The sequence below is a fragment of the Piliocolobus tephrosceles genome, chromosome 12 (assembly GCF_002776525.5).
Source record: "Piliocolobus tephrosceles isolate RC106 chromosome 12, ASM277652v3, whole genome shotgun sequence".
In the NCBI taxonomy this organism is placed as follows: Eukaryota; Metazoa; Chordata; class Mammalia; order Primates; family Cercopithecidae; genus Piliocolobus; species Piliocolobus tephrosceles.
The window spans coordinates 46,209,133-46,224,245 of record NC_045445.1 but is presented as its reverse complement, the minus strand read 5'-3'; the positions used below and the strand labels follow the sequence as shown (position 1 = coordinate 46,224,245).

General features: G+C 39.1%; 1 protein-coding gene across 1 annotated transcript in view; it reads left to right on the top strand.

Moving 5' to 3' along the window:
- Positions 1–15,113, top strand: part of MID2 (midline 2) — a 93,303-nt gene that overhangs the window by 65,674 nt on the left and 12,516 nt on the right. The window contains exons 4-5 of the mRNA XM_026451995.1: positions 6,612–6,719; positions 8,115–8,263. Coding sequence (XP_026307780.1) covers positions 6,612–6,719; positions 8,115–8,263 — 257 coding nt within the window. The remainder of the gene's footprint in view (positions 1–6,611; positions 6,720–8,114; positions 8,264–15,113) is intronic.

The window sequence follows — 15,113 nt, the reverse complement described above, 5'->3', positions numbered from 1 at the left end:
GAAAACCAAACACCGCATGTTCTCACTCATAGGTGGGAACTGAACAATGAGATCACTTGGACTCGGGAAGGGGAACATCACACACCGGGGCCTATCATGGGGAGGGAGGAGGGGCGAGGGATTGCATTGGGAGTTATACCTGATATAAATGATGAATTGATGGGTGCTGACGAGTTGATGGGTGCAGCACACCAACATGGCACAAGTATACATATGTAACAAACCTGCACATTATGCACATGTACCCTAGAACTTAAAGTATTAAAAAAAAAAAAAAGAAATGTTGCAGTGGTTACCTTTGGAAAACAAAAAAGAAGATTGTCTCTTCTTCCTCTTCCTTTTATACATTTAAAACTTCCTTATATAACAGGGCTGTAGTGCTGGTGGTGATCATGATGGTAGTGCTAGTGGTAGTGATGTGCGTGTATGTGTGTGCGTGTGAGAGAGAGTGGGGGGGGAGGAGAGAGACAGAAGGATCCTTAAAGTGTGATCTGGGTTAACATCTTAGCTTTGATACTGCCACAGCAAATGCTGTCTGCTTCATAAACATTGTGTTTTCTTAAATGCATCATTTTAAGAAAGTAATGAATTATTTGCAGCTCAGTAAGGTGACAAGGCTGTTCATAACAATTTCTTGACAATTCATCAGATGTCCAATTTACCTCTCACTTTTTCTTCTCATCTCCTTTGCACAGAAAGTGACTACTTATTAAATAAAGCCCAACTCAGCCTCTTTTTTCTGTTATGGAGTCTGAGAAGGTGGGATAGTGATCACCTGAGTGGTCCTGGACAATAATGGGAAGTGGAAAGTGTGTTGTGCCCCCCTCCCAGTTCTTCATGTACTGTGCCTGCCTTCTCTCTTCACCTTGCTCTCAATTAACATGTCAATTAACAATTCTTAAGGTATTACTATAATGCTAAGATCCTGACATTTTTATCCAAGTACTTTCAGAGACTCAAAATGACAGCACAGCTCTCCATAATATATCTCCAACCCCTGTTTCTAGTCTTATTTCCCTCCATTGCATCTGTCAGGTTGATCTAGTTTAACCAAACACATTTTCTATTTTCCTGCTTATGCTTTTGCTCATGCTATTCATGTAATTAATTCTGCCTAAACTTGTCTCCCCTTAAGCTCCATTTCTACCTGCCCAAGTCTTGTTCATCCTTGAAGACCAGCTCAGCTACATGAAACTTCATCTAATCCTCTGATTGTCCTTTTCCAAATTTTCTCTTTCCTATGATCTCATACACCTTTGATTGTATTCTATTATGTTACTTGTTTTGCTGGTCCTTAAATTATAATTAGTTGTATTCACACTCATAGTCTCTACTAGACTGTAAGTGCCTTGAAGGCAGAAGCTGAGTCTTTTTCATCATTATATCCCACTCAGGGAAACCCAGCACTATGCTGGATGCATGTGGGATATACTGTGGTATGTGGGAGACACTCAGTAAATGTTTTTTGAAATAAAAACTTCCCCAAATGATCTTTAATGCCAAAATTTCACAATATTCTGGTGGAAGGGCGATCTATTTGGACAGAAGATTTCAGAGAATAAACTAGGTTGGCATTTACTGTGAAGAGTGGAGAGCACTGAGATGGAGAAGCCAGTGAGGAATTCCTTGCAATATAATAATAATAATTATTATAATTATTGCATTTCATTTGAGTCTGGATATATGGGATCATCTACTATTTCACATGTCTTGTTCCATCTGAACAGGAAATCTCAGTACCTTCTGAGCTCCTGTGCAATGCTCTATAGTATAGATGGATGTGACTAAGCTGAGGGGAAAGTGGAAGTGGGGAAGTTATCATGGAAGTGGGGTGGAGGGAAGGCTGATGAACTTTAAACCCAGGAATAAAATACCTATAGAATGAGCAATGGGAGATCTCCCCTGCCCTCTCCCTACCGAAAATAATCCTATCAAATAAGCTCTCTGAAAGAAGCTAAGGGTAAAACGATATAGCCCATTTGCATTTCAATACAGAAGAGAAACAATTGCCAAAATGACTTTTTGCAATTTCTTAAATCTTTGCAACTTATGGCTTTGGTGAACTCCCACCTATTTATTTCCTTGTACTGAACAGTGGTAAAGTCCTTCCAGCAGGGGCCTTAGGTGTTTGTATTAAAGATAGGTGGAAACTGGGGAAGACTAGGTCTTACTCTATAGTCAATCTTTGGGCTGGGAGGTAATAGGGTAGGATGGGCAGTTGGAAAGAAATATGCAAGTCAAATTTTTGCTGCCTTAAGAAGAAAGTAAAAGAGCAAAGAGCAGAGAGCAGGACCTGGAGACTTACCAGGGAGCCCGTGTTGCCTAGTGTTTAAGACTTGGAAAATTGAGGCTAAGACTCTTAGTCATAAACATCACAAACTGCCTCCCAAAAGTCTTTTTGGGGTGGGTGGATTTATACAAGTAGGTTGCCAAGATTGACCTAATGGTATTTTCAAGGAGGATAGATTTTTTTTCCCACAGACATAAAGCCATTTAGAGAAAACCACTAACCTGATACAAAGAGCAAATGTCAAAGAGCTAGGGTCTTCCACAAACCAACCAACCAGCCAAGTATGCTTATTAAGGTAACCCAGTTATTTTCAATTAAACGTTAATAAGCAAGTGAAATACCTCAATGTATTATGTTTTCAAACAAAGAAAATACCAGGGACTTTCAAATGCCTTCCAAGCAATTTGAGTTGTTTTATTCACATCACGAAGACCGGTTTTCCCTGAAGTATTTCCTGTTCAGAAAACACTTAAGGACTCTGCTCTTCTGTTGTGCTTCTTGACATGAAAAGATTTTAATGTCATTGCTTTACCTTTAGTTTGGAATTTTGCCTCTTCAGTCAACTTTTCACTCTATTAGTTGTGCCTGGTTTTATCTCCCCTGATGTGACTGTCCAAAAAACATTCCCACCCTAGCTCCCTCATTTCACCTTATATTTTCTCTACAAAATACACTCATGGAAGTATATTTTATAATGCTTGGCATTCTTATTTTGATTTTTTATTGTGCTAAATCAGTCAATAAATGTTTGTTGTAAGGCTTTGTGCCAGTTATAATGGGAGAGATAAAGTAGTGTAAAATCTTCTCTCAAGGAGCTTGCTGTCTAATTGAAGATATGTAAGCAAATGAGTACTTCTTATATTTGATATTTCCTTTCTATTTCTGATATTTTCCTTGGGTAGGCCCTGTCCACATCACAATAGTCTCCTAAATAGTCCTCAGGTTTACTATTGCCCTCCATCAAATCAGTCCCTGCTCATCTTCTTAAACAAGTTCACTGTGGTACTTCTTGCACCACCTTACTATTCTTCCCCTCAAAAATACTACTTAAAGATACCATATTGCCTAAAAGTGAAGTTCAATCTCATTTGCTTGGCTTGAAATTTCCCTCCTTCACACCTTTTTAATCAAAGTCTTATTCCATCTTTAAGGTTTAATTCAAGTTCCATTTCATCCATGCCTCTTTCCTCCACTTACCCACCAAAAGTAATCTTTCCTTTTAAGTTTAGTAGATTATAGTCTATATCACCCATTCAGTATTTAATTTATGCTACCTTGATTGGTTTCTTTTATATGTATATGGCTCTTCCCCATCCAGATTGCAAATTTTTTGAGGGCAGGGCCTTAGCATAATGCTTTGCACAGAAAAGATGCTTGATAGGATGTTTGGTAATGAAGACATGATTTTTCCTGGCTTCAGAGTAGAGGAAGGATTATGAGGATGGAAAGGAAATATTCTGGAGGTAGGGAGATTAATTAAGGAGATTTGTGCAACAATGATCCTATCACAATAGGTGATAAGGGTTTCAGCCTATTGGTTCCTTGGCTCAGATCCTCACTATATTAACGAAGAACTTTGTTTGTTTAAGGGTAGTCACGTGAAGCAGTGGGAGTGGAGAAGGAACAAAGAAACCTGTAACTGTTTGCGATCAATTGGTTGTAAACACGACTGCACTTGGACCAGCCACCGATGAAATTTAGCAAGATTAAAAAGGAAAGGAGGGAAGGACTTTGGGACTCCTGTGAATTTATGTGGGGACAAAGGAGGAGTAGCAGTCAGAGTTTACTGAACCTGAGTAACTGCAATAATGATAGTAGCATTGACATAAAAACAGGAAAATCAGAGGTGGAAGCCAGATCTGGAGAGAAGGCGGTAAGTTTGTTTTTAGACTTACTGAGTTTAGGGTAACTTGAGTAACAAAGTGAACATGTCTAATGAGGAGCAAAAGATGCCTTTTTTCACATTTAATTCAATCCAACAAATAATTACGGAACATCTACTAAGTGCCTGTCATGATACTGGAGATAGATACAGTCACATAAGACAATTCTTGCCCTCCACAACTCGTGATGGAGTGAGGAAGACAGACTAATATGATAAAATATAGGAAATGGTATAATTGAACTATATATAGAGTATGTGAGAATATAAATAAGGGATCAATTGCTTGTGTCCAAGCAAGTGAGAAAAATTACAGAAGCGATGATCTTTGAGAAGGGCCTTAAAAGATAAGTAGAAATGTGCTCAGTAAAGAGATGGGGAAATGACTTTCCAAGTAAAATAATAGTCTAGTGCAAAGGCACAGGACATGAAAGTACGTGGCATTCTAGGGGAACAACAAGGAGTCTGAAGTGACTAATGAGAAAGGGATGACAGAATAAAGATGGATGATTTGAAAGAGATGATGATTTTCAGAAATTGAAGAAAAGGGTGTTGTTACACTCAGCTGGAGAGCAGCCTATGTGTAAGGTTAAAGATGTAGTCTCTAGTGTTGAACTCTCTCAGCCCAAATCTCATCTCTGCTACTTACTAATTGTGTAACCTTAAGCAAGTCACTTAATCTCTCTGTGCTTAGTTTTTCCTCATCTGTCAAATGCAGATAAAGTTACCTACCTCAGAACTGTTTTGAGGACTGAGAGTGCCAATATATGTAAACTAATTAGAGCAATGCTTGGCATATAGTGTTATGTAAAGGCTAGTCCAAGGATTACATTTTCAGAAACAAGGTACTACATCATTGTGTACTACACCAGTAGCCACCTAAAAAGAAATTATAAATGGCAAGTGTCTAAGTTTCTAGATACTGTAAGCAAGGACCCAGAGAAAACTAAATGAATCTCTTAGTCTCAGATAAAGGAGTTCATGAGCTGGTAAGATATCTGCCTTGGAAATGTAGATCCAATTTAGGGAAAGGGTGAGGTGTCTGAGAAAAAAAAGTAGAATGGCTAGAGTGCCATTCAGAGTAAGTAGAAACCCCCATTGTGGCATTGCCCTAGAAAATGGAAAAAAGCAACATAAGATTGTCACTCACCAACAGACATATTTTATTTCAGTTAAGTAGGAAACAGAAAATTAGCCATCAAGGAGCTTCAAGTATGAGAGAGGGGGTAGTAGGGTCCAGTGACAGGTATTTTGCTTGGGTTGGAGAATTTGGAGGAATCCTCTGAAGAGGGATAGCAATTGGAGATGCAGCCCTACCTTGCTAATGAAGCACATCTAGCCCCTTGAGTTTTGATGCTCTCAAGTAACCCATTGTCTGTTCCTCAGCCTTCTAGAGCTCTGCTCGAGTGATCCTTGAATAGACTCTTGGAATGCTTGTGCTTCCCTGTATGACTGCTCTGTGTGCTGCTGAAATGGAACTGAACCTCGCCCGCCCACCCAGCCAGCCCAGGGGTTTCACTTGACAGAACTCGGTTTGAATTCTGGTTTTACCACTTACTAGTTGTGTGATTTTTGAGCAAGTCACTAAAATTCTCTATGCCTCAGTTTCCCCGTCTGTGAAATAGGAATAAACATGGTTCCGATATTGTAAAATTGTTATGATAATTACATGAAATAATTTATCTATGAAGTGCTTGGCAAGTTAAGTACTAAAAAGATGTTAGTTCCTTTCTCCTTCCTTTCCTGTTATACTTGGGCAGCCCGCAAATCCCCTGCTCTCATTTTAGCCCCTCCTGGGGGCTCTGGTAGTTTTTTTTTTTCCAACCCTGACTTTGCAGTAAAGATGTTTTGATGTAGCCAGTATCCAAAAATAGGAAAGGTATTCAGATACTGGACAGTCCAAGGTGAGAAATATCCACTAAAACACGACAACTATGTGAAAAATATATACACATGAATATATGTTTAATGATATATTTAATGTGAAAAATTAGAAGGGAACAAGGAAAACTGAAAACATTTTTGTTAGCACAATATATTGTTGTAATGTTTTCTTAATATTGTGCCTGTGGAGGAGGATACTCTTTTCTTGACATACATAAATCTCCTTACCCTCTTTCCAAAAGAACAGCAGAAGGAAAGGGTACTGGAGTAAAGGGAATTGTTCATTGGGAATAACATGCCCCCATCTCATCTGTCCTTCTGCCCAGCCTTCCATTAACCATCATGATCTACCAGAGGCCTGGAGAGCTTCCTAACTGTGGTGCTTCAATGCCCTTGCATCATTAATATCATCATCTCTACCCTTCTTCTAGGAGTGGATCTTATGAGGGAGGTATGGAAGAAGTTGTGCATGCTTAGCTGTCAGTCCGAACCTTTTAGAGACAGCAGGGGACAAAGGCAACAATCACTGTGTAATACTCTGAAATTTCTTGGCAGGTGAATACTGCTATGCATGAGGCAAAACTTATGGAAGAATGTGACGAGTTGGTAGAGATCATCCAGCAGAGGAAGCAAATGATCGCTGTCAAAATCAAAGAGACAAAGGTAAAGCACAGCACTTCAGTGAATCCAAGGAAGAGCTGACTTTACAGATATCAAAATTTGATGCAGATGATTCCGGTTTGATCATGAAAGCAAGAAGAAATGAGATTATAGGAGGAGAGGCAAAGAAGTGATGTTTGGCCTACTGCTCTGAATCCAGTAAAAACGATGGCCATTCTGGGGTGTTAGAAACGTTCTGTATCTTGAACTGGTTTACGTGGGTGTATGTGTTAGGATTTGGGTGCTTTACTGTTGTATGTTATAACTCAATGAAAAGGAAAAAAGTAATGGTAGAAATGTGAGTCAGGATTATGGACCATGAATGCCAGGATGAGGACTCTGGGCTTAATCTGAAAAGTGTTGGGCAGCCATTCTAGTTTCTTAGGAAGGGAGAAAGACTGATTGATATGGCAGAGGTATGCAGGGTAGATCACAATGGGATGATACCAAAGTCAGGGTAGCAAGTTACGAGACTTACGGAATGATGGTTTGTAAGAGTTGATAAAGACCTAAACCAGAGTAGTGGCAGCACAAATGGAAGGGAAGAGCACAACAGGCATTGCTAGAAAGGAAATGATAAGAAACATTGAACTTTTAAATATAAAAGATGAATGAGAGAGAGGGAAGACTCAGTGAAGACATTCAGGTTTCGAGCCTGGGAACTGAAGAATCATGATCATAAGGGTCAAGTGTGAGCCTCCATATGGCTGTATGGTTTTAGGCTTGTTGGCTTGCTGGTCAGAGTTAGTGGTTATAAGTTCATGCTGTGTGTATAATGTGAGATGTTTTGAGAGGCTAGAGTGATCATCAATAATTTGTGCCATGCTGAGTGGTTATAGCTTATCCAGGAACTAAAGTTTCCAAGAAAACAGATTTGTGAACACACAGGTATGCATAAAGACACTTACAGAAATATATACATAGAACTGTAGATACTCATAAAGAAAAAGATGGTACTTTTTAGTAAACACATATGAAAATATATTGACAACATTTTGTTTGTTTACATACAAACAAAACAAAAATGTAAACAATGATAATCTCTGGGTGGTAGTGTTTCTTTTATACTTTTTATTTTCAGAATTTTCTATAATGGGCATGCATTGATTTAGAACCAGAAAAATTAATGTTACTAATACAAAGAGGGGATAGATAACCGAGAGTTTATGACTGTGTTGCAGCCTAAGTATGCAAGCTGTAGACAAGAGAAGGAGGGATTGGCACAAGAGACACAGTGGGTAGGGTGAGAAGGTGAGTGGTTAGTACAGGGACCATGGAATATTAATAAGCGTTATTTTTAGAATCACTGCAGCATACCTCCTTCATGTTGTGTTTTATTGTTTTTAATTAAGCACTGCATGTTTTATCTTATTTTTTTCTTTTACTAATTCCTTTAAGGTTATGAAACTGAGAAAGTTGGCACAGCAGGTTGCTAATTGCCGCCAGTGTCTTGAACGGTCAACAGTCCTCATCAACCAAGCTGAGCATATCCTGAAAGAAAATGACCAGGCACGGTTTCTACAGTCTGCAAAAAATATTGCTGAGAGGTCAGTTCTTTATGTGCTTTTGAAATGCCTGCTCTTGTGAAAAGAGGCCAATTTAAAGTCACTTAAAATTCAGGCATGTATGTAACAGCTGCCACCTGAAGATTTTACCAGTTAAGTAGTTATTGAGCCTCAGTGGTAAATTACCCTTTGGATTTCTGAACCCTTGTCTCTGTCTCTGCAGCCTACAGCTCTTTTAAGGCACAGTCAAGTACTAGCCCTAGCTACTGCCATAGCTCCCTGCTGCTCACTCAGTGCATGAGCTTTCTATGATGGTGTTGGTATAAGGGTAGAGAAATTTTAGCTATATTGATAGGTGTGTGCTCTTCTCAGTCTGCATGCAGTTTCTATTGCTTTCATTTCATTATTCTGCACAGAAATCCTTTACGGCAGTAATTTTTAGGCCTTTATTTAATCACTTACCTCTTTCTAAATTAGATGAGAGTCATGAACCTTCTTCCAGAGGAAAAACAATGTATTTAATAAATATACACAGAGAATTTTCTATACAATTTCAGAGGACTCACAGATCCTTAGAAGCCCATCCACAGCCCAAAAAATCCATGGTCTAAAGTGAAACATTGTTCAGTACAGTCACCAAGACTTCAAAGGGCTGCAGAGGCTCATTAGGCCAGATTTGACCTCCTTATATCTCCTTCTCATTCACTGAAGACCTTGGCTCCAGGCTCACAGTATTCCTCCCATTGCCTCTGCCACCATTTTGGGTGACTTCAGCAACAACCACATGGTTGACTCATCTAATGCCTTAGCCATCTAGCTTCTTTAACATCCCCTCCAACAGTGACTGTCACCTCAGAGCTCCATCTCATCCACCCATTTTCATGGACCACATGCTGAACCTCACCATCACTCAGAACTGCACTGAAATCATAACTTAAAACACCCCATTTTTAAACTATAACCTCTACTTAAAAACTTTTTTCTTATTTTTGTTTCGTTTTGTTTGAGACAGAGTCTCACTCTATTGCCCAGGCTGGAGTACAGTGGTGCAATCTTGGCTCACTGCAACCTCTGCCTCCCAGGTTCAACCGATTCTCCTGACTTAGCCTCCCAAGTAGCTGGGATTATAGGCAGGCACCACCCTGCCGGGCTAATTTTTGTATTTTTAGTAGAGATGGGGTTTCGCCATGTTGGCCAGGCTGATCTTGAATTCCTGGCCTCAAGTAATATGCTTGCCTCAGCCTCCCAAAGTGTTGGAATTATAGGCGTGAGCCACTGCCCCGGCCAAAAATTCTTTTTTTCTTCAAATACATATATACTTCAACTTCATTGAGACCGCTAAGGCCTGACTCCTATACTTTCTTCCTACCCACCAGCTATTTCCTGTCTTTAGCCTATTTAGGATCTGTGATTTCTCACTTCAGATACTCTCTTTTCAATATTCTCAATCCCCTTGCCCCATTGTCCTTTTAACATACCAACCTGATCAGATCCCAACCCTGAATCAGTCCCACTTTTCCCATTCCTATATTTGAGTTGCAGCATGCTACTGGAGAAAATCACATAACCAAAGAGGTCGGTACTACTGCATCACAAATTTATAGCTTCTAAACCTCACCTGGGCCTTCAGTGCTAACCTGAAATCCTTCTGCATTGCTTTGGTCAGCTTTCTTTTTAACTTGTCATCATAATGGCTATCTCAAATCTTTTGTACTTACTTCAAAATTCCAACTCTGCCACTTTTCTGCTTATGCTCGGTAAATGCGCTCTTATTTTACAAAGAACAGTAAGTGTGAAATAATGAATTCAACTTCTCATATCAAGCTGCTGAACACACTTAGGTCCACATCCATTACTTGTGCCTTCCTTCTGATTGAAATGGAAGAGATGTCTCTTCATTTGTGCTTTGGCTAAATACCCTCTTTTTTCCATAGCTTCAATTTATTCCTCTCTGTAAATGACTTCACATCCATTTTTAACCCACTCATGTCTTTCCTACCTAAAACCAACCACACAGAAAAACGCCATGACTTTCCTCTACTTCATATCCCCTCCAATTATCACCTGTCCCTCTCCTTCCCTGCACAGCAAACTTCCTGAAAGACTTTACATTTCCTCACCCCTAATTTACTCTTCTGCAATATTTAAAATGTATTTATATCCAAGTAATACTTTGTGCATAGTTAAAAAGTAAAATATTACTATAAGTCATATTGCAAGAAATAGCAATCTCCTCATTCTCAATGTCTGCTCTCTGATAATATTATTATCAATAGAGTTCTTACTTTGTACTGGGCATTATTTTAAGCCTTAACAAGTATTAACTCAATCCTAAAAAAACACTTTATGAGGTAGATACTACTTTTATCTCCATTTTATAAATGAGAGAACGATGTTCAGAGGTTAAATGACTTGCTTACAATTGTCCAACTAGTAAGGGGCAGAGGCAAGATTCAAATTTAGGGAGTCTAGCACTACAGTCTACACTTTTACAACAAAGCCAAGCAATTTCAACTCTATCAGATGTTTTTATCAGCATGATCTTGCATTTCTAAGTAACATCCTTACATTGGTAGTTTTAATTTTTTTCAACTTTAGACATTATCAGTTAACTTCTGTAAATTTGGACTTTTTTTTCTACCACTACTTCTACAAATATTTTTTATGCCACTTCATTCCTCTCTATTGGGGATTCCAATTACATGTATATTTGGCTGCCTGAAATTGTCCTATAGCTCACCAATGCTCTATTTTTGTTTTGCAGTCTTTTTTTTTTGTTTTTTTGCCATTGTGAAAACACATGCAAGTGTGTTTCATTTTGGATAGCTTCTATTGATGTATCTTCAAGTTCACTAGCCTTTTCTTCTGTGATACCTAATCTGCTGTTAACCCCTCCAGTGTGTTTTTCATCTTAGATATTATAGATTTCATCTCTAGTTTGATTTGGGCCTTTTAAAAAATATCTTCCATATCTCAAGATATTCAGACTGGGTATGGTGGCTCACACCTGTGATCGCAGCACTCTGGGAGGCTGAGGTGGGAAGATCACTTGAGACCAGTCTGGGCAACATAGTGAGATTTCATCTCAAAAAAAAAAAAAAAAAAAAAAAAGCTGCATCTGGTGACATGTGCCTGTAGTCCTAGCTACTTGGGAGGCTGAAGCAAGAGGATCTTCTGAGCCCAGGAGTTCAAGGGTACAGTGAGCCATGACGGTGCTACTGCACTTCAGCCTGGGCAACAGGACAATGTCTTGTCTCTGAAAACAAAAAAAGATATTTAGCCTTTCCTCTAGCTTTCTGAACATATGGAATACAGTTCTAATAACTGCTTTTATGTCCTTGCTTGTTGATTCTAATACCTGTGTCATATCTGGGTCAGTTTCAATTGGTTACCTTTTCTTCTCATTATGGATTGTATTTTCTTGATTTTTGCCTATCAGGTAATTTTTTACTGGATGTCAGACTTTGTTAATTTTCTCTTTTGGGATGCTGTGCATTTTTGTATTCCTATAAATATTCTTAAACTTCATTCTGAGACACAGTTAAGTTACTTGAAAACAACTTGATCTTTTCAAGTCTTGGTTTTCAGATTTGATAGGTGAGATCAGAGCAATGTTGAGTCTAGAGACAGTTTTTCCCCACTACTGAGGCAAAACCCTTCTGAGTACTCTATCCAGTGTCCTGTGAGTCATGAGATTTTCCAGTTTAGCTGGTAGGAACAGACACTATTGCTAGACCTATGTGAGCACCAGGGATTGTTCCCTCCTATGTTTTTGGGTGGCTCTTTCCCAAGCATTATGTAGTTTCCTCTCATGCATTTGTTTATTAGTATTCTGTTGACTACTAGAGGGAAACTCCGAAGTTCTCTAGAATTCTCTTTGCAGCTTTCCCCTCTCTCGTACTATGTCCTGTGAATTCCAGCCAACTTCATCCACTTGGATTCTCAGCTCTGTCTCCTTAATTTTAGGGAACTCACTGGACTCTGCCTGGATTTCCCCTTCCTGTAGCACTTGATTCCCTTAAGTTTTTCAAACAAACTCTCCTATAGTTTCTTAAGAAAGAGTACATGGGAAGTAAATTTTCAAGAACTTTTTGCCTAAAAATATTTCAAGTTAATTTTCACACTTGATAGGTTGGAAATAAATTTTGAAGGCATGACTTCATTGTCTCCTGGCTTCCATTATTGTGTTGTGCATTGTATTGTGTTCCATTATTGTCTGCCATTTTGAATCCAGATCTTTTGAATATAACCTATATTTTAAAATCCAGAAGCTTAAACAAAAGTTAATACTACTTTTAATTGACAAATCACAGTTGCATACATTAATGGGGTACAATGTGATGTTTTGATATATGCATACAATGTGGAATGACTAATTGAAGCCAATTAACATATCCTTTACCTCACTTACCATTTTTTGTGGTCAGCCATTGAGATGTACTCTTTCAGTTATTTTGAAACATGCAATATATTATTATTGATTATATTCACACTGCTGCACAACAATCTCAGAAACTTATTCCTCCTGTCTAACTGAAACTTTATACCCTTTGACCAACAACTCCCCATTCCCTCTTCCTCCTACCAGCCTCTGGTAACCACCACTCTACTCTCCATTTCTATGAGTCTGATTTTTTCTGATTCCACCTATGTGCGAGATCATATGGTATATCTTTCAGTGCCTGGCTTATTTTACTTAGCATGTGTCCTACAAGTTCATTTATGCTGTCAAGGATAACAGGATTTCCTCCAATTTTAGTGGCTGAACAGTATTCCATTATGTATCTATACCACATTTTCTTTATCCATTCATCCATTGATAGAAACTTAGGTAGATTCTGTATCTTGGCTATTCTGAATAATGCTTCAGTGAACATGGGAATGCAGATATTTCTTTGACATATTGATTTCAACTTCTTTGGATATATACTGACTAGTGGGATTGCTGGATCCTATAGTAGTTCTATTTTTGGTTTTTTGAGGAACCTCCATATTTTTTTTCATAATGGCTGTAGTAATTTGTATTCCCACCAACAGTGTATAAGGGATCCCTTTTCTCTACATCCTCACCAACACTTATCCTTCCTCTTTTTAATAATAGCCATTACAGTCTAGAAGCTTTAAAGATCTTATCTTTAACCCAGTTTTTCTGAAATTTCACCAAGATTTGCCTCGGTTGTAGATTTTCCTTTCCTTTCCTTTCCTTTCCTTTCCTTTCCTTTCCTTTCCTTTCCTTTCCGTTCCGTTCCATTCCTTTCCGTTCCTTTCCTTTACCTCTTTCTCTCTTTCTCTTTCTTTGTCTTTCTTTCTTTTCTTCTTTCTTTCTTCTTGCTCTGTTGCCCAGGCTGGAGTGCAGTGGCACGATCTTAGCTCACTGCAACCTCCGCCTCTCAGATTCAAGTGATTCTCCTGCCTCAGCCTCCCTAGTAGCTGGGACTACAGGCTCAGGTCACTACTAATTTTAGTATTACTACTACCGTGCCTGGCTAATTTTGGTATTTTTAGTAGCTGGGACTACAGGCTTGGGACAGTACTAATTTTGGTATTACTACTACCGTGCCTGGCTAATTTTGGTACTTTTAGTAGAGATGAGGTTTCACCATGTTGGCCAAGCTGGTCTCAAACTCCTGATCTCCAGTGATCTGCCCACCTTGGCCTCCCAAAGTGCTGAGATTACAGGGGTGAGCCACCATGCCTGGCCCATTGTGGACTTTTTATCATTCATTTTTCCTGGGCACTCAGTGAATCTTTCTAATCTAAAGACTGGTGACCTCTAGCTCTGGAAATCTTCTTGTATTATTTGCTATTAATTTCCTCCCCTTTATTATTTCTCTTCTTTGTTTATGGGACTTTAATTAGTGAACTGTTGGACATCCTAGACTTTTTTCTCTAATTTTATCTTTTCCATTTTCCATGACTTTGTCTTCTTGTTTCACTAAGATACTTCCTTAATTTTTCATTAAATCCTTCTATTAAAATTTTAATTTCAGCATTCCTAATTTTATTCACAAGAGCTCATCCTTCATCCTTGTTTCTTTTTTAGCATTCTGTTTTTGCTTTGTGGATACAAACTATTTGGTTTTCTTCTTGAGAATATTATCTTTTTTTTTTTTTTTTTTTTTTTTTTTTTTGAGACAGTGTCGCCCGAGCTGGAGTGCAGTGGCCGGATCTCAGCTCACTGCAAGCTCCGCCTCCCGGGTTTATGCCATTCTCCTGCCTCAGCCTCCGGAGTAGCTGGGACTATAGGCGCCCGCCACCTCGCCCGGCTAGTTTTTTGTATTTTTTAGTAGAGACGGGGTTTCACAGTGTTAGCCAGGATGGTCTCGATCTCCTGACCTCGTGATCCGCCCGTCTCGGCCTCCCAAAGTGCTGGGATTACAGGCTTGAGCCACCGCGCCCGGCCCGAGAATATTATCATTTTTAAAAGTTTGCTTCTGAACCCTACATTGTCTGGATTTCCTCCCAGTTCCTTTTCTCTGTTAGTTTAAATTGCTGTCTTTTCCTAAATATCTGGCAAACTACTGGTTGTGGTTTGAATTTAAGCACTGAAAGATGACTGGAAACTCTGAGTGGATGGGAATAATTTATGGCCTGGTGAACTTTGCTATAGGATTATAAGGCAGAATGCTGGCTTTTTATTGAGGACTCCAAAGTGTCAGTTCTGTAGGTCTTTTCTCTTGGGTCAGATTCCCTTGGATGGAATCCTCCAATCTCCTGCTTTTGATTGGAGGGCCAGCGGTGTGGAAGGTATAAGCCTGGCTGCCAGCATTCTGGGAGTCAAGGAGGGAAAAGGAGCTGAGAGTTTTAAGACTTTTAGTATAATGTCAAAGCTCAGCAGAAAGTAAACCTCACATATCCTTCCAGAATGAAGGAAGGGTAGTTTCTGGTTTAG